Source organism: Lissotriton vulgaris, chromosome 3_1 (genome assembly GCF_964263255.1).
Source record: "Lissotriton vulgaris chromosome 3_1, aLisVul1.2, whole genome shotgun sequence".
Lineage (NCBI taxonomy): Eukaryota > Metazoa > Chordata > Amphibia > Caudata > Salamandridae > Lissotriton > Lissotriton vulgaris.
The window spans coordinates 1,074,347,422-1,074,370,212 of NC_141689.1; the positions used below are offsets into that span (position 1 = coordinate 1,074,347,422).

The following is a 22,791-nucleotide window of genomic DNA, read 5'->3' on the forward strand; positions in this document are numbered from 1 at the left end:
TCAAACGTTCGCTTTGATTGCTGCCTATCTGGCATGACCATTTTTATAGTTGATGACCCTCCTAATGGGCATACACAAAAATGTATTAGACGTCAAACTCAGTGCGGCGTGCCTTGAGTATGTCACACCCTGGAGCAGCACAATGTCAGCCCCTTGCCCCTCCGACGATCTAATAGCGCCAACAGTACTGCTCAGCACACAATCAGCCGGTAAAAATAGCGAGAGTTAGCACATGACAGTCTAATTGGGCAGGACCGTTCAGCCGCTTTAGAGATGCAGGGCTTCAAGCAATTACACTATATACGCTCCCTCACATTTCCAGTATAACATATGTTCAGTCGTCCTCACTGTACCCATACCAGACTGGCAGGGATCACTTCTGTGCGAAGTGTTTAGGCTGAACTTCCACAATACAACGCCGCTAGAGTTTGGCACGCAATCTGTGCCAGCAGTTAAGCTACACACACATGGCTGATGCTGTATAGGAAAGATCTCTTGCGAGCAGCGGGCTTGGCAGTGTTATAAAAATGCGCTGTTACTTACACGCATTTAAAAGCTGAAGAGTGCAGCAGAAAGTGTTCTCCGTCATTCCGCCGTTACTGTGGACGCCATTTTGTGAGTTTGAACCATGCAACTCGCTGACTATACCTCAGGACACATGTACCATCCCCTGTATAGCACTCCAGTGGGGGGTACAGTCCACCAATGTTCTTGGGGAGCAATTCCGGGCACAATATACCGCATAGTTTGAGCCGCGGCACAATACCGCAGCCTGCACACGCTCCGAGCCGGCACAGTCTCAGGGCGCCGCCATCTTGTGCGCATCGGACCGCACCACCTGCCAATCTTACAAAGACAAATTACTGGCACCAGCAGCAGGTTGCAGGACATCCGTTGTAAACATCTTGTGGGCTCATTGTTCCGATTCACATAGAAGTCAGCTGCATTTCATTTGGAGATCACAATAAAGGTTTTAATGCCGGTAATTGTGCTTGACCGCCGGAGCCGACTCACAAGGCAGTCATCCCGCAGTGCGCCCTCTAGCACCCCTCCTGTTCTAGAGCTAGTTTATGGTTATGGAAAGTCCCTCTGTGGTCAAATTTGTGTACTTGTACAGTAGCAATTTTATCTTTATGTAAATATCGAGAACCTTTCCTATTGCTTTTTCAGCCAGTCTTCATTGGTTTGGTTTTATCTTGATTTAGTTTTAGCATGTTTTTTTGAGCAATAAGCAGAGTCAATCTAGGAGTCTTTGAAGTCTTGAAGTTTTGCAGTTGAGAACCGTATCATCTACAAATTGCAGAACTGGTAGGTGTTGGTACCTCAGTTTTGTTGAGTCTGCTGGGAGTCCACAGGTGAGCGGTAGAGGTCTGCAATGAAGGGATTGAACAGTATTGGTGTCAGAACACAGGCTTGCTTAAGGCTATTAGATGTTATGATTTTCTAGAGATCAGATCGCTATTGACCTGGACCCATGTGTCAGTGTATATAGCTTGATGGCCTTTAGTACGGAGTATGGAATATTCCACTTTTACAATTTTGCCCAGAGTAGTTTCCTCTGTACTTTATCCAGTGCAGCTTTAAAATCTATAAAACAGACGTACAATCATAATTTTGATGCTAAGGGCTTTGTTATGGGAATTGCCAGAGGTAAGATGTTGATCTCTGTGCCAATGTATGGCCAAAAACCTTTTTATATGCATCCCAAAGTACATGATCTAGTATGATGCAGCTTGAAAAGTATTTTGCATCAACGTCTATCAGTGCTATTAGGCAACAGTTTGCAGGGTTCTAATAGGTATACTTTTTGTCAGTGGGTCGAAGGATAGAACCCTGCCACAACTTTGTTATGATTTGTGAAAATATGCATAGGTTGACTGTAGCTCAATACACATGATCTAGATTGAAAGAGCTGCTGGCAGGCCATTGTGACCTGAGCCGTAATGGTAGCCCGCTCTTTCATAATGGTGCCTTTGGTGATGTCATTTGGGTTTGCAGGTGATTTTCCTGATAGGAAATCTTCAGATGGACAACACACATTCATGTTGGCATACAGGGCTTCCACGGATGTTATCCAATGTTCATTTTGCACAATTTTATGTGGTTGTTATTGATATCATTTTGGTTACCAGAACTACTTGGGATTCATTTGGTTGCTTGCTATTATAAGCCTTTTCAATAAGTGACCCCTTGCCTTGTTTCTTGTGTTCCAGATTTCTTTCTTGTAAGATGTTTGCATTTGTTTCACTCTCAATGATATATTGTCATCCAAAGGGTTGTTTTACTGCTCTGTGCAGACTCATTTTCACTACTTTCAATTCTTTTCGGCACCATGAGGAACTCCATACGGGTTCCCTTTGCTGTGAGGAGTTTCTGGGTTTAGTTATTTAATTAAGATCAAATATTATCTCTGTTGAGAATTGTTCACAAAGTTTGATCCAATTGATTGAGCTTAGGGCTTATTCTAATTGTGAACTTGCTAAGAGAGTAATCAAGCAGTGTGATTTGTCTAGTAGATCATGTGGTTTAACAGCCCATTTTAATCTTTTCAAAATATCAGTTGTAATGTTGTCCGGTATGGTGGACACTTTCATTAAAGTGAAGTTTACTATTGAAAACTCTACAGAAATTGGTCACTCTTGAATATTTTTATAAATTGAAAATTATAGACATAAGTGAAGAATGAGAGATTAACTAGAGAATAATCCAACATTGTAGCTGTTGCAGATGTAAAGTGGGCCAAGTTTACTTGCTGGTCATATTGAAATCTGGCATTTAGGGTACTTTAGAGATAAAGTACTGAGTGGAGAGCGGTGGTGAGTGATGAAAGCCTCTCCGAACCCATCACTTTTTAGGATGTTGATACTGTTGGGGTTCTTCCAGCACTCATCCAGCATTGTGGTTGTTTCATCATCAACCAATGCTCCAGTGAGATTTGAATTAAAATCACCTTTAACTAACCAATTGTCTTCTAGGAGCCTAATCATTAATTGCATTAATATTGATTTGCATTTCCTTTACTGCTTTTCTTTTGACTTTTGGTCCAGAATTAATATCTAGGGTTGTTAATAATCCAGCAGTCTATTTTAAAGTCGAACTATTTGCCTGGAATCGTTATCTGTTATTAGAGGAGTTATTTTTCGATGATTATTTAGGTTTATAATAATGGCGAGTCCACCCTTTACATGCCCTTTTTTAACATCAATTATTGTGTACTTCTGAAATGTTGTGAAACCGAGCAGCGAAACATCCCATTCACATCCTGTTTCTTAGACGCAATGACAGTCATGAGATGCCAGATACGTAAATGCATCTTTGTCTTCAAGTAGCTGATGTTCCAAGACCAGAACTTTTTCAAATATGCAAGTTATGGAATATCCTTCATTCATGCGTACCTTGGGAGATTCAAGGCAGTTGGTAGCCAGTCCCACTCAGATTTTGCCTTGAGACTTTATTGTTAATGCTTGAGGCGACTGGGATTTGTAGCATTGGAGTAAATTGGGAAGTTTGGCAGGGTGGGAGATGAAGGAGGATCAATTTATGTCTGTGACAACCTGTTCTGACTATTTGAGATTTTTGGATGGAATTTGGTTAATTTCTTTTGTGGAAGAAGTATCTTTGGATAGAAGTCCGCACGAGTACAAGCATTTATTCCACAGCCCTGAGCAATTATTTTTTAAAGATTTATGTAGCCACCTTCGCTGTTGTCGCCCAGGTGGACTCTGGTTGATTCATTCACTACTGTGAGTGTGGTAGAATACATTAGATCGAGAATATATTATCTGATTTGGGGTGTTCCTGCCCTTAAAGTTTTAGTATGTTGCCTCTATTAAGAATATCTCAAACTCCTCTCGACTAGTATTCCAGATATAACATTTGTTGTTTTTTGTTTATTTCCTTAGAGGGAGAATTGCTTTGGAGAGTTGCGGGAGGTGCTGCTTCAGTTTGATTTTTCTTTGTTTAGATGATTTTGTGAGATGCACCCATAGTTGGAAGTTCATCAGAGAAAGTTACTTTTTTTCCAATAGGCAAGTAGATTGTATTTTGTGCCACTGTGGTATTACTTCCGAGGGAGGTGCCTTTGTCCCGCATCAAAGGGTGTTTGCTGCTATTTTCAGCAGCTCCGTTGTTTGTGTGGAAGAGTACACACTGGCTGCCGATTTTACCGTGCCTTCTATCTGGTTTGGGTCTTTTAATTTTGGAAATTTACTTAAATAGTCATTATTTCTACCTTTTTGAACACCTTTTGTTTGATTTTTTTGGATAGCATTTGGTCTAGGGAACGTTTTGATCTTCTGAATATCCGGTAAAGTTTATGGGGTTCACATGAGTGACTCGTTTTTTTCTCGGATTTAAACATGGAAGATTTTTTGTTATGTGCTTTTATCAGTATTTTACTTTGTCTTTTGATTAAGAGTTGACAGACTTGGAGTAAGACAGTGTAATCTGTTTGCGCTTTAAAAATGTGATTCTTAACAATCTGTTTGCACGTTTGGGATAGTGATCGTAGGCGAAGACAGAAAATATACCATTTACCCTCTTGTGGACTTGTACTATATGCATAGTAGTTGCAGACATTGTTTTTTTTTTTTTTTTTTTTTTTTGGAAACCTTTATTGTGCATAGTAAGCATACAATTACGGGCCTACAACCATACAGGCCGGCCTCGAAAGCAATCCGTAGCACAAAAAGTAAGGATAGACCATCTCAGCGGTCCCTAAGAAAACCCAAATGATAAGTGTCCAAGACATGAGAAAGAAACAGGACCGCTAGGCTAAGGAGAAGTGAGGTTAATTTTTAAAAGTTTTGTAGGTAAGAAGGATCAGATGCATTCAATCCACCGAGAGCAATTGGCAGGCAACGAACCTGCGAGTCAGCAACAATACGAGGAAGAGACATGATATGCGACAAGGAACAATAATCATCAGAATAGTTGCATAATAAACAGTACATATTGGCCATCGCCCGCCCACGGACTCAGTACATCCAAATCCACTAAAATGACATTATTAACAGCGGAGAGAATAGGTATCACTACTCCAAGGCACCTGAAAACCCAAAGGGAAAGAAAGAAAAAGGAAGAAGAGGAGATGAAAAAAATAAGGCCCATAGAAACTGAAACTGAAACTAAATCCCTACCCCCCCACCCCCCACCCTGCACGTATGCCGAGGCTACGGCCAACCCCCCCCCCCTAGCTACGTGCCTGTCGCCCACAAACCGAACCCGAAATTTAGAACAGAGAAGGGAAGAAACGAAAGGAAAGGAAAAGAGAAAATAAAAAAAAATAAAAAGAAAAACCGTGTTACACATAAGACCGGAGGAGGGCCATCGGATATTTCCAAGACTACTATCACATATCACTCCGGCCACCCGATCCAAAGCCCCGCGATCAATACAATACCAATAGTCACAATCTCCGGCAGTCCATCAGTGTCCCAGCCGTGTAAGCAAAAACAGTCCGAGCATATGAAGAGACAACCTCATCCCTCCCCTCCGCGATGCGGAGCAGCGACATAGTCCAGCCTCACAGTAGACATCCTGGGGGAGGCGAGCGAGCAAAGTGACCATATCCGAGCGGGGGGGTGTCCATCAAAGTACATCCAGCACACAGCCGTGTTGATAACCACAGTACAGGAGGATGTAGCGCCCTTAAGTGAACCACAAGGATCAGCGAGCCAAGGTAGTAGAAACCATTCCAGGATAGATGAGCAAGTCGTGTCAATAACCCCGCGAGGAGTCGCCAAACGTGGCACCCGGGCATCGCTCCTCAGCCACATTGCATCTCCAGAGATTTCAAACCTTTCCGTAGGAGTAACAGCTGTCACTTCAGCAGGAGTAGGGTCTCGCACCCCAGGCGTGTCAGTAGCAACCGGAGAGGAGGGAAGGAGAGTAGAAGCCGGGTGTGGCATAGTGTCCTGCTCCCAGAGGCGTTCAGGCAAGGGTGTAGTCGATAGAATCCCATCCAGCCGATCTCCCAAGTCGCGGCCAGCAACACCAAAAGCTGCTCTTAAGGTACATAGGGCTACCAGGATTTCACCAAGCAGTACCGGTGTATCAGGGAGAGAGGACATAGTGGTTCCCCTGGGCAAATGATCGCAGTACTGACCCGGAATATGGCCGCCATCCCCCTCCAGAGTCAGCTGGTCCCTTCGGCGATATATAGCATGGCATCGCCCGACCGAGGGCACAGGGGAGGCCGACTCCATTGTCACTCAGTGCCGATGCAGTGTGGGCAGACGTCCGCAGCTTCAGGAGCAGCCCGGGAGCAGCCGTTACGGGAGAGAAGGCAAGCTGCAAAAATGGCGATCGGCACTACTCGCCAAGAAACAAAGTAGCAAGGAAGCCGTCTCCGGGCTAGGGATTAAATACAACGTTGCATCAGCGGCGGCGGCGCCCAGAGCCAGAAAAAGCAATAGAGCAGGATCCAGGGGGCAAGACGCGCTCGCCACTTGAAGTCGTTCGAGTCCGATCTGCCAGGAATGGCGGCCGTCGTTGTGGACAGGGCCGGTCAGCGGGATAACAAAGACCCGGCACAGCAGCGCAGCATCAGGAGGAGGCAGAGGCGTCTCAGCACTTTCACAGCCGGGATCGAGCTGAGGAGCACATCGGCAGGTCCGGGTTCGTCTCCCGTTTCCGATACCGCCACTCGAATGCAGGATGAAGTACAGGATGAGGCGGAAAACGGGAGAAAGGCGAGGTGGTCGGCGGAGCCGAGAGATCAGGCGGCCATCATGGTTCGAGCTAGGCTCCTCCAGGTGCAGACATTGTTAGTGCTGAATAAGATTCAGTGTTAGAACACGATTGGGTTTTTAAAATAGTTTTTATTTCTGTAATCATGTTGCTCAAGAGATCTGGTAAAGAGGTGAGTTTGTCGAACTTAGGAGAATAAAGACTGGATTCTGTTTTTAATGCCTCTCTCAGGGAACCCTTTAAAGGGGTTAAGTACTGTTTGTCTATGTTTTTTCCATCTTTAAGATTTAGTTTGACATAGTTCGGAGTAAGATAAACCTGGAGCTCTAGTTTGGTAGGTTGTAAATTTAGAGAATTTGCTGACTCGTTCAGTGTTGACAAGAAAGCCAACCATATCCACGGTGGTGAGGTGAGTTCGGAACTGTGCACGAGGAAGCGAGATCTTCCATCCACCTGAAGGCATTTGGATTTGACTCCACAAAGCACTTGTGGTGTCCTCAGGTGAGCTGTGCTTAAGAGTGGTCTGACTCGATGTTGTAGCTATTAATATTGGAGAGGCAAGTGAGAAATTGCAGTTTGCCTGAGGTGCATGAATACAGATGTCGAATATTATGGAATGAGCGATGCAGCCAGCTGTTTGGCGGCTCACTGGACCTACATCAACTATTGTGCTGGTATTGAAGTGGGTACTGGAGGATTTTGCCTTAGTCTGTGCTGTTCATTTTGCTTTTTAAATGTACCCTTGATTCGTCCCATGAGGACAAGTTTATTGTTGGAATCCAAGGCAAATTCTACAAGGCTTGTAAGCCCTTAGGCCATTCTGTCTATTTTTGTAACCCTCTTCTGCAGATTCCTCTTTTATTACACACGGAGAGAGACTTTCTAAATTCCCATGAGCCCAGACCTCAGGTGGAGTTGGCTGGAGAAAGCAAAAGTAGTCCTTTTAAATTTCTGAACAAATGTAAGTGTTGGAAACAAAGGGTGGTACTGGGTGAATGTGCTCTCTCTATTAAAAAGTATGATTACCATTGATTAGGAGGTTAAAGGAAGGCTTAATTTAACGAGAACAACTCTAATCGCTCAAATTGCTCCTGAGATGTGTAATACTAATGTTCTTAAAGGTAGATCTATTAAAGTTAGAGAAGTTAGAGCCAGGGACAGCCAGCGGGGACAGTCTGGTATAATTGCAGAACAAGTATTAGTTTTATTCTTAAGAACTCCAGCCTGTATATGAAAAGGAAAGATGAAGCGGCAATAGGTGCACTTGTCTCCTTCCATCCAGGAGGCATGAGCACACCCAGCCTCTTCCTTGTTGATCTAGTCTGCCTGCAGACGATGACCGGCGGGGTCCTTGAGGCTTGGGCCCCCATCAGGCTCACCTTAAAGGGTGCGTCTGAGGCCCAGTTTACAGGCTGATTCTGTTGTTGGTGTGGCTGCAACTGCGGGTACGGCGGCTTGCTCGTCTGAGCAGCAGTGCATTGCAGTGCGCTGTGTGGAGTGCATCACTTCCTCGTAATCAGCGTTTTGTGTTATCTAAAAGCAGCCATTGTAATGATCAGATGGACCTTTTGAAAGACCCACATGTGGTATTTTCGACTAAATCTGTCTGACCCCATTCAGGAGGACACGTGGTATACAGGGGCTACTGTGCCACAACCATGGGTGTTCAGGCCTTTTACCACTGCTGTCCTCTCTTACCATAGTTCTGTAAACGAGGCTTAGTACAGCTCTTTCTGCACTTTACTCTTGGTAGCGAGGGCAAGCAGCCACAGACTTCTCAGTGTAGAGGTGTGGGGTTACTCAGGCACATTAATCAACACTGTCCCCTAACAATGCAATAAGATCAAGGTTTAGCCCATACTTCTCTTTGTATAAAAGATTAGTTCTTGATTACTCAGAAAACATAGAATTCTACTACATATCCAATCATACAAGGATACCTGATATATGGTTGTGTGCCTTTATGCTTCTAGGGGCTTTTTTACCGAAGGTCCATAGTTAGATGTACTGAGAGTACTGTTTGTGCTGCTCCTTTTGGTCTTAGCACTCAGTCTCTTGGGCCTAATCCTCTTTAGTTTTTCACCCAGTTTGTAGAAGTAGTGCCAGGCCACTTTTATCCCTTCAGCAGCAGCGGGAACTCACCAGTAGAGAAGCTTCCAAGTGGCACACTGCAGACTTCAAGGGCTGGCTGTGCGCGCATCATTTGAAGGGTCGTGGCAGAAGCAAAGGCTTCTTCTTGGTGGCCTTCTTCTGGGCGGCTGTTAGGTTTCTGCTCACAAAACGGCTTACTCTGGCACTCCAGTGAGTACTTGATGCTTCTTCTTGAGTGCAACATGCCCCCAGGTGCTTGTTTTTTGTTGTGGTTGTCGCTGGGAGTTATGTTTGCCACTTATTACCTGGAGGCAATGACCTTGATTCTTCACGAGTCACCCAGGGGGCACCTTTCCGAACGCGTGTTATTCAGGATTGGTCCTGAATAGCGACACCCTTAACAATGTTGTGGTCATGCAGTCTACTTGTGAGGCACTTGTGCCACCAGCAGGTGCTTATCCCAGCTTCAGTCGGACCTACCACTCTGTCACACAGCTCGAGGTGTCTTGGGAGCTACAATGGGAATAAATGGCTGAGATCCCATTGCCTGGTCCGGTAGTACCCCAGTTCCTTCGGTGCAGCTGCTTAGCGAATCTTATGAATGGACCCTACACCAAGGTCAAATATGGCAGGCTCTTGTACGATCAGCTCCTACTGCAGAGTTGGCGCATCCTTCCCTCGCTCACAGACGGAATGTCTTGACCCTCAGGACAGTTGAGGAATTCGTCCTTTAGCTCAGACTGCAGGCAATGTTCCCTAGTCTCTAGGGAGTCAGCTGTCCGTGCAACAACCACCCTTGGTTACTTAGTAGAACTCTGTGGAGTGCCTCCTCCTCAGTCGAAAAGACCACAAGAACCAACACCGACGGGTTTTAGGGACCCATCTTTATACCAGTTTTTCAAATGGAGAACATGTATTCCAGGTCTGCTTCTTTGAAACCAGTTTGGCTTGGTTCTCCTTTAATGTTTCCTGGCCAGGCCACTTCTCCGGCCTGGTTTTTGTCTGAAATGATGCTCTTCCCAGCAGGACCATCTCCAGGTGGATTGCCCACCTCAAAGTCCAAAGAGGTGTGAGCAGGAGGCATCGAATTATTTGCAATCACTCCTACAGAGATCAGGAAGAGAGACACACATCTGTGCTCCTTTAAAGTACTCTTTTCCCTAACAATAAATACTGCAGGCTTTACCCTGCAGCCTCTGCCATGTACCTAACCGCAGCTGCAGTCAGTGTCATTTGCCACTCAATGTATCACGAAGGTCCCTGGCACTTCTCAAGAAAGCCTGTTCCTTTTTCTCCCCAATATAGTGTGTGGTGTTATTTCCTTCCCATCTAGGAAATGCTAGCAACATACAAATGTTGTCATGGGTAAGCAGCCTCCTCTCCATCTTGTACACAGTTCCATGCTACGGACTTCCAAAATGAAACCTCTAGACCACTATCATCTGTGCACATCACATTATTCATATTAGCACACATGTACGGATGTCGGCATTCAGGATTCCGGGTTTTTCATGGGTGGCGTAACTTTAGGTGAATGAGTCTGTAAGTGTGCATTTATGTCTAACGGATAGAAAGGTCTGCCACTGGAATTCACCAAACATGGTATTCTGAACCAGTGTGCTCCACACATGACACCTGTGACAAGGACGGTAGTCCTCCTGCATTATGAGGGTGCCCTTGGTGCACCCCTCCTGGTTCAGGACAAGGTCCGGAACTTAACATTGTCTTAGCCCAGACCCAGGTCAGTGCATGCACATAGGATTAGTGTGTGGCGTGACCAAAAATTAGAAAGCAGGATCATAAGTACATGCAGTTTGTGCACGTAGGCCAAGGCAGAGAACCATACTTCATGCAGGGGACAATACCATAGCAACAAAATCTCAGAAGTTTAATTTAGCTGCTTGCCTCGCTTGTTGTGGAGTCTTATGAACACACAATTGAGACATGGGATTAACTAAAAGATACTCCTCGTAGTGATTCTTGTACCCACCTTGTTCTACATGCACGTGACGGCAGATGACTCAATAGCCATCCCCAGTCTATGTATTTGGCTACAGCTTGATGGAGGCAGAGGGAAACTGAATTGGAGGAAGTTAGTTGGGCTGTTTGGGGCTTTTGCCTCGGAGCACACTGGAAATGTTCATTTGGTTTGTGCGCTTCAGAAGTGCCTTGCTATCCTCGTAATGGAGTGGATGGTTCACAAATCTAAGGAAAAGGAGACTGTAATGCAAAGCTCACAAGTCACTCTGGTGAGTACGTTTTTTTATCTTAGCCGATATTTCTGCTGGAGTATTGCATGGACATATCAATGCTGCTTTCCAGTAGTGGTAGAAAGAGCTTTTATATTTGTTTTGGCCCAATGTGCCTTTGTTGTTGAGTAGATTCTTCAGATCACAGTTTGGCACATCCTTCACATTTGTTAAACGTTGAGTGGTATCTGGCTCTCCAGGAAATGCATCAAGACCTGGCTTCATCCGATCAGTTGGCTCTTAGCCAGTTACTAATCATGGAGTTCTCCAAGTGCCCAGGAGCCCCAGCGGTCTCTTGTTACCACTCCCTATTCTCTTAAACACAATAAACTAAAGACGAGTTTATCAGTTTATCATAATTCTGTCTCTGGTTCCTTATTCAACAGCCAATCGTTCTGCTAAACTTTGGTGCAGTAGTTTGACTTGCTCATACAATGCTGTTCTGTCATGTTGTATTATTGATACGTTAATATAAAGTTAATAATTGTTTTCGCTAAACAGTCTCAATAATTTCATTTGTGTTTTTCCCCCTTGTACCTCTGAAGCGTGATGGAGTGTCGGAGTATAAGCACTGTTTAATCACGAAAAATGAAAATGGGGATTACAATTTAAGTGGAGCGAAGAAAAGTTTTGCGAGCCTTAAAGATCTTTTGAACTGCTATCAGAAAGAAACTGTCCGATCAGATGGCATAATTTTCCAGTTTAATAGATGCTGTCCGCCAAAAACAAAAGGTAAGATCATTTAGAAAAAAATTATGTTCTCATATTTTTATTAATCATTATATTACAAACACTCATCCTAAGCCTGCAAGGGGCCATTCCAAGCCGTGGGGCATGAGATTGCACAGACCCTTCTCTAAATGCAGTGACTTTAATATTAAATTAGCATATGTTTGTGGGGGTACCGAGAGATGGAGATCCCTTTCATATGTATGGAAATGCCCACTGATTGGGATACTGGAAATAAAGTTCGGGACCAATAAAGGAAATGGGATTCCAAAGCCCAGCATGAGTTGTTTTCGGAGTAAGGCACATGGGATAGGACTCTAACTGGGCGTGGGCTAGAGGCTGTTGTTTCATTTGTTGGTGTCTGCCAAAATGGTGACTGCAAAATGTCTGAAGCCAAAAGCATGCCTTTATCGGTGGATGTGGAGAAGAAAGATCTTGGACACAATGGCCCTGAATATTCTTTCACAACACTTTATCGACAGTAGATGGATCCCAGTGTTGTGATGCACGTAAAAAGACTAAACCTCACGTGTACCCCCAAAACTGAGAACCCTACATCTTTTTGATTAAGTCAAGGATCACCACCTGATATCATATTGTGAACAAAGGGTTAGGAAGATGTGGGTCCTTGAAATCTGCAATTTCTTGCTGAACCAACCCTAGGAAACAAAGGCTAATCCGGGACATGTGCAGAGATGGGAGGGGTACTGAAACACCACCCGAGGAGATTGTAATAGAATTAATTCATCCAAATGCAGTTGTATGATAAACACACACAACATTTTTGTAATAGTATTTAAGACAACATCAAAGACAAGTTGATGCTATATTTATTTACGCAAGTGCCATCCTGAAAGACCTCACAGACTGGGCAAGTGAAGAAAAACTCCTGCCATTCTGTCAAACCGGTTTCAGACCAGGGTCCTCGACTGTGGATAACATCACAGCACTCTCTTACCTAATCAATCGAGCACGGCTGCGTAAAAGCCTCCCTTTATTTGCCTGCTTCATCGACTATTCTGCTGCGTTCGATGGGGTAGACCGTACCATCCTATGGAGAATGCTGGTCCACTGGAACATCGATCCTTCCCTGTTAAGAGCGATACAATCCCTGTACCAAAACACCTGGGTAAGAATCAAACTTTCAAACGACTCCGCAACTGATAAGATAGACACGAATCGCGGTTTAAAACAAGGGTGCGTGTTGGCGCCCCTACTGTTCAACTTATATACAGCAGACATGGAGACAGCCCTGCGGGAGGCCACCTTAGTAACACCAAAGATCAGGGCAACCAAAATACATTTCATGCAGTACGCGGATGATCTCGTAATTTTGGATCACACAAAAACAGGACTCCAAAAGGCACTCACCGCCCTGGCAATATATAACAACAAAAACAGGCTGGTAGCAAACCCGACTAAATCAAAAATAGTCATTTTTGGACACTACCCCCAAAAAAAAGAGCAAAATGGAGCCTCAGTCACTTAACCTTGGACAGTACCCAGAAATACTTATACTTAGGGGCCTCCTTTCATGAATCAGGGTCGTGCAGCACCCACTTAAAGAAAATACAGGGTAAAGGTAAGTCCATCACCTTTGCCCTGTGCAAACTACAAGCCCTTATACACGGTCCATCAGCAACGGCCATTCAAAGAGTCCTCAAGGCCAAGTTAATGCCGGCCCTTAACTACGCACAACAGGCGTATCCAGGCAAATTAAATAAGGAGTTGGAAAAAATCCATTGCGGGGCATACAAGAGACTGTCTCACCTGCCGAAATGCATAAGAAACACTCTAATCCGCCTGGAATTCGCCCTTAACCAACAAACCTTGGAAGAGATGGCAGCCCTAAGTAAATATTATTACCTCGCAACAGCGGCACGCGATAACACACTAAAGGCCGTCCTGATACACATCTTTACTGAACTAGGGAACCCCTGGTCAGCTACCATCGAAGCTGCCATGACGCAATTGAACCTGGCGATCGAGTCGTGGAACCCAGATCTTGTCAACTACACGACCATCAAACACGTGATAAAGCGACAAGTGCGTGCACGCTCCCGGGAGCTGGACTTGGAGTCCCTCAGGAAAAGACCCTTCCATGAGTCCTTATGCTTGCCACACATCGCGCACAATCCTCGAAACCATCTCACGCAGGCCGTGGGCCTCCCAGCTCTCCACAAGATCCTCGCCTACAGATTGCACCCCCTGCCGCTCAATGAACTATATCACCCGGAAAATGCAGGCACAGGAGTTCGGGATTGCAGACTCTGCAACTATAAACGAGAGTCACTGGCCCACTTACTGTTTTGCTGCCCCGCTCTACGTGCACCCCGCACACTCTACCTTAGGCCCATTCTCAGGGACGCTGGGACACGCACAGTCAAGAAAGCAATCCATTATCTTTATATCTTGAGCGTAGTAAAACAGATGGCCTCATTCGGAAAATTTATACAACAGACTCGGCTCGAGTTGACAGCAGCAAAGGCCACGCAGGAATAGAGATCTTGCTGTAGGACCCCCGGTGGCCCTCACAGGCCCCCGACCGCGTGTGCCCGTATGAACTTTGGGTACTTCTTATAAACACTTGTCACCAGAAATTCTGTGGTTTTTTGCCCTTACGAACTTTGGGAACTTTTTAACATACGCCTGACTACTGAAATTTTGTGGTTTTTTAACTTTTGTAATTTTATACCTTGATCTTAATGTAATGGTTTTAAGTAACCACACAATAAAGTTATTCATTCATTCATTCATTATATTTATTTTCACACTGCATGTCCTACTTCCACTTAACCGTTCCCTAACTGAATTAGTCAGCAGATTGACTAACCTACAGATCTTACAGGATGTACAGACCAACTTCCTTTCATGCTTCATCTGCATAATATAATTCTTATTGAAAGCAATAGAGGAGATAATACATACCGGTGGGAAAAAAAAACTCATAAGTATAAGAAGATAATTTTTAGATCTTGTAGAAAGTTTGCTGTGATCTACAGACACTTTGAAATAATAAAATTATGGTACGTGTAGTGTATAAGTAATTGAAAGAATTATTCATGATTTCTTTTTCTCAAATGTTTCTTTTATTTGCAATAAAGGCAAAGTAATACAAAGCACCACTGGGAAGATACTTTACTAAACGTTTTCATGCTCCCCTCTTTCACGTTCAAGAGCCACCTCATTAGCACCAGCAGCACTTCACAATGGAGAAAAGCTCACTTTTCAATACTAATAATAGTGAAGGAGTCAAACCACAGTCAAAGTCCTTTTTTTCATGGGATAAATGTGATGGAGTGGAGGATAAGTGAGTGGTGTGGGTAAGAAGGGAGAAGAGGTGTAGAAGGATTCACAAACTCACTGCTAGACGAACGGAAAACAATGAGTGACCTCCGAAATCAATAGTTCTGGCCCTATTGTAATACCCAACATCAAACAAAATTGCAACATATTATCGAATTATTTTGAACGCAAAATATTGAACTCGGTCACCCAACTGCAGAAATACTCTTACTCATATCCTGTAAAACCCCAGATGTGTGACTTTATTTGAACCTAAAAGTGCAAAATGCTACTTCTTGCCCTTTCCTTTGCATTTGACACGGTCAGTCCCACCTCCCTTCTAAAAAGTCTTGAAAGATCGGATGGCATCTAAGGCACGGTTCTAAGGTAGTTTGAATCTTTTCTCTCAAATTACTCATTTAACTCTTCGACCAGAAGTCACCCAACAGTCCATCTTCTCCCCAACCCTTTACTCTTTGTATATGGTGCCCCTCTGCTCTCTCTTGAGAACCTTGAACTGCCCCTTTAATCACTGCGCTGATGAAACTCACTGTACTTTTAAATCTCCTCTTCGGAGGACTTAGCCAATCTTTAAAAGACTTTCACCAACCTCCCACCATGAACGTGACTCCAACTTTTTAAACTTAGCACTCAAAAAACAGAATTCTGTCTGTTCTCACCTATGCTGGGCACAATTCCTTTACTATACCTGATTGAATTCTTCCGACTTATTTGATTACCAACCCTTGATTGTGAAACTGCGTATTCAATGGGTATTAGTCTTAACAAACGCATACAGCTCCATGCCCACATCAGTGCTGTGGCTAAAAGTACTCCATTCCAAATTAGACCCCTCAGGGGACTCAGTTGTTTTATTTTAGCCGACAACTTCAATATGGTGGTCCAATATCTAGTCCTGCTTAAACTTGATTATGGTAAGTTGTTATTGAATGGCATTCAGGGGGTCCACCTAGACCCACAGGAGGCAACCCTCAACCCAGTAACTCTCGTAGATACGAACACATCACCCCAATCCGTGCCACACTTAACTGGCTCCCCCATTAGTCTAGTAGCACTTTTAAGTTACCCTGCATAGTCCACAAGGCTATAGATTCTGCTAATTAACTGGCACACAAGCTAAACATCTCAGAGGGATCCTGCTCTCTCAGTACCACAGTTTGTCTATGCCTAGAAACTCTTGCTTTCCAACAAAACACACAATCCTGAAACAAGCCTTCCCTAAGGAATCTAACTGAAAAGTAGAGAATACCATCCCACATGCCATCACTGCTAATTCCTCTCACAAATACCTCCAAAGATAATTTAAACGCATTTTCTTGCAGCATTATTTCCCGTTTTAAGTGAGCTTAAAACTCTTCATTGGGGACCCTCGTTTTCATCTTATTTACATTATATTTTAATACAACTGCAAGAGTACGGTGGTTCCACTCGTCACTTACTCATCGCCAAGAACCCTGCATACAGGACGATGGAACTTTGTTGTCAGCTGAGATGTAAAAGTTAAACTCAACATAAATCACTTCTTTAGTTCAGTCAATAAAGAGAGTTAAGTTGAGTTAAAGGGTTTTATTTTCAATCTTTTTGTTATTCATTCTTTTATTGAAGTATTATTTTCCATGTTTCACCATTAAAGGTTAACAAAATGAATCAATATACAGTATTAAGGTAAGTCAATTCAGTAAATTAAAATAAAGTATCAATGCAATAAATGCATTAAGCACGTTCCATAAAGAAACTTCCCTATTCTAAGCTGTCAGGATAAATGCGAGAGGGATTTAAGGTGTCTGTTCAGATATTCATGAACAGTTCTGATGAAAGAGTCTAACCTAAGCATTACGCTTTCGCAGATTAAGCTGGAAAGTGTTCTCATTAAGAGGAAAGGGGTCCCAGTAAAGGAGGGATGTGTATTGTCGCAACCAATTGAGTAAATCAAATAAACAAAAATGCATCTATAATGTTTAATTCACATTATAGGGAAAAAGCAACAATAATAATTTCAAACATTGCAGTTGTATAAGTGCCCCTGGAGGTAAAGGGGGGACGTGCAGTCGTGAGGGTAGTGTAGAAAGGGGATCGTGACAGTAAAAACATGTATATATCAGACGTTAGTACAAATTCAATGAACGATATATAACAAAAACGGTCTCAGTTCAAACCAATAATTCATGTTACACATGCCCCATTGTCCATAATATATAGGAATGGTGGGTAGGAAGAGGCCGTGTCGTAAGTTGGGGAGTATGTCTAAGTGTTCTCAGCTCAAATAATAGCAGATTAAAGAATAAACTTAAAACTTCCCATAAAGAGATGTCCAGAAACCCACTACAGAGTCTCCTCTCAGAGAGTTAAGAAAGAGGGACCTACACCAACTGCTGCAGATCGGGAGTCCTACAGAAAGAGTCTGCCCATCTTGTCTAGGAACACGCATTTATATAAACACACATTTTCTGTGTTGCAACATAAAGATTCTTTCTTCTTCTTCACCAATAAGATTTCAGCATGCTACTGGGAACAGGCCAACCCCCCATTTTCTCACCTGAGTACAATCGTCTTTTAATCAGTGTCATTAAATGTTGCGACACATCCTTTTTTTTTTTTTTTTTGGTGAACCTTTATTTGTAGCACATGTGATTACAGGTATGGGCCTACAACCATCGCGGCCGGCCGCTAGACAAAATCAAAACATTGCAAGCAATACGCATAGTTGTAACAGTTCGGAGCCCAGGATAATACAATAACAGTACATAATTTGGAAGCGGACACTACAGCTTGAATCAGGATTTAAAAGGTTCATTTTCAAATAAAGAACTAAGAAAAAGTGTCGCACAGTCGCACCCAGTCCCGCGATAGTGTGCGAATCAGGATATTTGAACAGTAGCAATACGGGGGGCCATCAGGGGATAAAATATACATAACCGGAGAAGTGGAAGCACAACCCCATCGTGTAACGAGTCTAAACCCCGCCCCTCAACTCCAAACACACCGCAAGGAACATGGGCGACGACGACACTAAAAGAGAAGAAAGACTATAGGGCCATAGAAACAAATACTAATCTAACACCCATCCCGCAACCCCCCACCCTGCACGCCCGCAGAAGGTCATGGCCTACCCCCCAGCCACGTGCCTGTCGCCCTAATAGAACCCGAAATATAGAAAGATAGGGAAAAGGAAGAAAAGAAGAGAAAATAAGCGGAGGAGGGCCCTCATCGCGCTGCCCGGCTCCGCCCTTCACCCCTACACTACGGAAATCCCAAAAAGGAAACAATACCATAAGGAAGAAAACAAATCCCGAGCACAAGAACAATGAAATATCGATCGAAGATACCCACTGCACCGTCTGTCAGTAATAAAGCAAATAGATTGTAGGCCACCTCATCCCTGACCCTGTCAGGCAGTAATACCGCCCGAAGTCCTCTCATTAATCAACGTGAAGCACAGTCTTGAGGGTCCAAACAGAATGGATGGGCCCGGACGGGGCGAAGCCATAAAAGAGCATAGTAATCCAAATCCATCCAAATATAGATAGCAAAGATCAGGCAACAACAACGCTGGTCCCATGAACCTCCCAAAGCTGGCAAATAATAACATCATCCAGGAGAGGAGAGTCAAACAGTCCGGCCACCGCCGCGACACAGCGGGGCCAGTCCAAGGAGGAAAACAGCGCTCCACCCCCAGCCGCCAGCCGGACATGTGTCCCAAGGATACAGCCATACGAGCAATCAAGACTGTCCGCACGGGCACGGGAGCCCGGTCTTTAAGCGGCCCAAGGTGCCCCCGAGGATCCGAAACCTCCTCCATGGAGACAGCAGCAAGTTCATCGGCCGACCCCTGGAATAGGATCGTGGCCTCCATAGATGGCGAAACAGCAATGGCGTCCATCCTTGCACCCAGGTCTCGGACATGGCAATCAATGGTCTCGTGCAAAACTGTTAGGGCAGCCAACACGTCCCAGGTTGTGAACTCCATCGTGCGTTGCGAGCATCCCGGCCCCATCCTTGCAACGGCCGCCCGACCTGGACATGAGCCGTGGAGAAGGGCACCAGCCGCCATCTTAATCCAGTCGGCCCCGTCCCTCTTCACCATATTCAGGGACCAGGCCTTACTGTGAGGGCACCGCGGGATGCATCCCCAGGGCAAACGAACTGTGGGGCAGGGTCCAGAAAGGAGAGTCACCAAAAGGCTAAAGTCCCGCCGGGCCCCGGGAGTCGCCCGCCTATGTCGGGGGCAATCCTTGGCTATGCCCGGTCAACAAAATTTGGGGAGGGGGCAGGAGTCAAGTGCCCCCTCCGATCCTGCGCCACCACACTGCCCATCAAGGGTCCCCGTCAAGCGGCTCGGGTTTTCACCGCTGGCAGCGGTCCTTCATATCATCGGCCCCCACCGGCAGGCTCCCCGCCGCCATCAACGGCCGTTGGTGCTGCAGCTGTGGCCGGAGGCCCTGCCTAATCAACGCCCCGGTCTCACCATTGCGTGGGCCCCAAAGCAGTCGGGATAATTCCCAGGATCGGCGGCACGCAGGAGCTCCGGAAGCAAACGGTAGGTGCTCGTTTTCTTTCCTTTATCAAAGTATGCCTCCGTGGGTCCGGATATTCGGCAGGATAGACGTGTGGGGCGAAAGGGCTCGCGGAGCCGAGCGACTATGCGGCCATTTCGGATGCCTGCTTGGCTCCTCCCCCGACACATCCTTTCTTGTTTCCAAAAACGTCTTCCCGTGAATCATCCTCCCTGCCCTCCACATCTTTTGTGGTGTGAACGTAACTATCAGTCGTCTAATACAACAAATGTTTATTCATAATCTAATAAATAGTAGCTTGCAAAATTGCATCGTATACAGCAAAGAGAAGAAAACCAAATTGCACAACTGTCATTTAAAATGAAGAACATGCATTTCAGTGCTAAATAAATAAGTATTCATTTAAATACTTTAAAATATGGTGTCTTTACATATGTCAAAATCCAGGCATAATTTCTAGGTTACAGGACTATATGTTTTAAGTATGGTAGCCTACTACAAATGTTTGTGTTAACACATTCTATTTTGTTATTTAATATACATTCTGCACATTGTATTTTTAATAAAGCCTTTAGTATATAATTACATTTGTCAGGTAATCATTTTAATATTTCTTGCTTTGACACCTTGGTTGTAACGTTTTGGTGCACCCTATGTAAAGTGCTGTGCTGTCCCTGAATCCTAGATCGATCTATATAAAACTGCTACATAAATAAATAAACTGTAGTATACAAACTCTCAGGGCAGTCTCCTAGATAATTTTCCAACGTCCATATTTATGTGATCTTCAAACGTGTTTGAGCAGAACCACATGGTAGAGGCGGTAAAACAGACCAAACAATAAAGGGTGTGGTCCCCTGCACCGCAGCAATGATTTCTAGTCTTTTTAAAAAAAAAGAATATATTGCAGCTTCCACATATGTTAAGATTTGAGGCGAGTTCCCGTGCACAGCTTTTTACTTTGCTGGTTATCACACAGAGGCAGAGAGGCTCATTGACAGAGCTCATTCCAATCCCCGGGAAGTGTCTTCACCTGTATACTAGATCCCCGTAGTAAAGTCAGGGAAAAGTAGAGCCCGCTGTAATCCCACTTGTAGGTCATATTTCATAGCTTCTGCTCTTTTCAAATTGGGGTAACTCCAATTTGAATCTCTCAGCATCGCCATTGCAGTGCCACATGCTTGCTCAGTTGAAGACTCCTTTGGAGGGCGCCAAAAAGTGGTGGTTCAGAGGGTTTGGGGCTGCAAGCATCTTGCATATTGTGGTGCCAGATGCCAACCTACACATTCACCAATTGCGGTAGCTACTCTTGGAGCAGTGGAGTCAGCTGTGAGAAAGAGTCAAAGCTCTTCCCAGTCCCGCATCCTCTACTGTGATGTTGGTGTATCAGTGACTTGTCAGGATTATATTGTATTGTAATGCCATCTTATTGGTGCTGAATACCCTTCTGCTGGTGTTGTTAGAGAGTGGGGAAGGTCCACATACATAGCAGCTCTATTGTTATTTTATCTCTCTCCAATTAAATTATTTGTGATTTGGAGAAACCCCTTCATCTGCACCCACAAGAAATTAAGTAGTGAGCCCTTCCTGTTCCACCTATAAAAGCAGTTCCTAACACGCTCATATATGGATTAATAAATAACTTACAAGACAACCATGTTGACAGCTGTAGTTACATGAGATGCTATGCAGAATATCAAGTACAATCTTACAATTTTGAAGGCCATGACCAAAATAAAAAGCAACGCAAGTAACCTAACTCACAATTTGGACACCTGCCCTCCATTCTTACACCTGCATTTGTGAAAAATTATTGATACGGTTGGCGTGACTTAAGTCTACATTTTCAAGAGGACACACTTAGTAACAGAAAAATGTTTTGTCAATCAGATTGAGTTAGCGTTTCTGTGAGCCATTTAGGCAGTAGGTGGTTGTCTTTTTCAGTCCTTAAAAACATCCAAAAAGTGTTTTGCATAATGGCAGGCCCTTTCCTCAGCCTTCAAAGACTCAGAGCCAATCAAGCACTAACAATGGAGAGAGTGCTGGTATTTCCCACTAACCAGCATACTCGGTACTTGTTCTGTCATGAAATCTTAGTGTAACACGTCTTCTTTACACTACAGGTAGACTTGGGCAAGCAATGGAAGATTATTTCCACTAATGTGGTGAGGAACTGTCAAAGAACAGTAAAACATAATAATAATAGTTGCAATAGAGGTGTGTTCTGCCGTTGTTATGAGTTGTGCCTATATTTACAGTGCAAATGAAGGTGAAATAGAAAAGAGCACACAAATCAGAACCCTCAATAAAAAAACAGCAGTTCAGTGGTATTAGTGATAAAATGAGGCCTACTGGATATAAAAATAATATACCATTTGTGATCACTAGATGATTAGGAACACTGAAAACGAGAAACTTACAAAAATGCCATAGCAACTGGTAAACCGTACCAGTCACCAACCTAATTATTCTGAAAGTTGTGAATGTGACTACAACAAATAGAAAGAAACTCAGTGGTAATAGGAAAATAGTGTAGAAGTAACTCTACAAATGTGTATATAACATGGCCTTGGTGTCCTAGCTTCTCATGGTCCGTGACTTCGTGTACATGGGTGACTAGCGTTAATGAAGGGAGCTGACAAGTGCCTGACCCTCGAGAACAACTGTGTGTGTGTGTCTGTAAAGCCAAGAGGACAAAGGGCACACTCAGCATTAATGCATCTTTCAGACTCTTTTCGATTTGGCTAAATCGCACACCAACTGAGTGCTCGACCTGTGCACACAAAGCAAGGTCTGAGGACAACAGACTGTAACATGTAGGGTGTATGGAGGGTCTGTTCTTTAGAGGCAGGGTTACCACTCCGCTCACCTACACTTGTAACAATTGGATATTGAGACAGACCTCCTCCAATCTCTCTTGAGGAGTCGAGGGTGCTTCCAGTTGATATGTAAGTGAACCTTTGACTGGCTAGGGCTTCAGTGCATTTAAGGTCAGCAGCTGGGCAGGCAGATCAGGGAAGGTTGTTCTAGCCAAGAGGAAACTGCCGTACTCTGCGTAACATTCTGGTCTACACTGGACTGTTTTGAAGAATGTGTCTAATAAGCTGGAGGAGAACCTCAGCTTGTGCATCCAAACATCAGTAGTTGGGAGGCAGCTCGATGCCAGCCAGGTTCAGTACATCCTCATAGTGGGTTCAGAAAGGTCACCCATT

General features: G+C 44.3%; 1 protein-coding gene across 2 annotated transcripts in view; it reads left to right on the forward strand.

Annotated features, from left to right (window-relative positions):
- The window catches only part of JAK2 (Janus kinase 2), a 1,290,985-nt gene that overhangs the window by 999,883 nt on the left and 268,311 nt on the right, over positions 1–22,791 (forward strand). For both annotated transcript variants that reach the window (XM_086961493.1, XM_086961492.1), the window contains one exon: positions 11,576–11,762. In XM_086961493.1, coding sequence (XP_086817619.1) covers positions 11,576–11,762 — 187 coding nt within the window. The remainder of the gene's footprint in view (positions 1–11,575; positions 11,763–22,791) is intronic.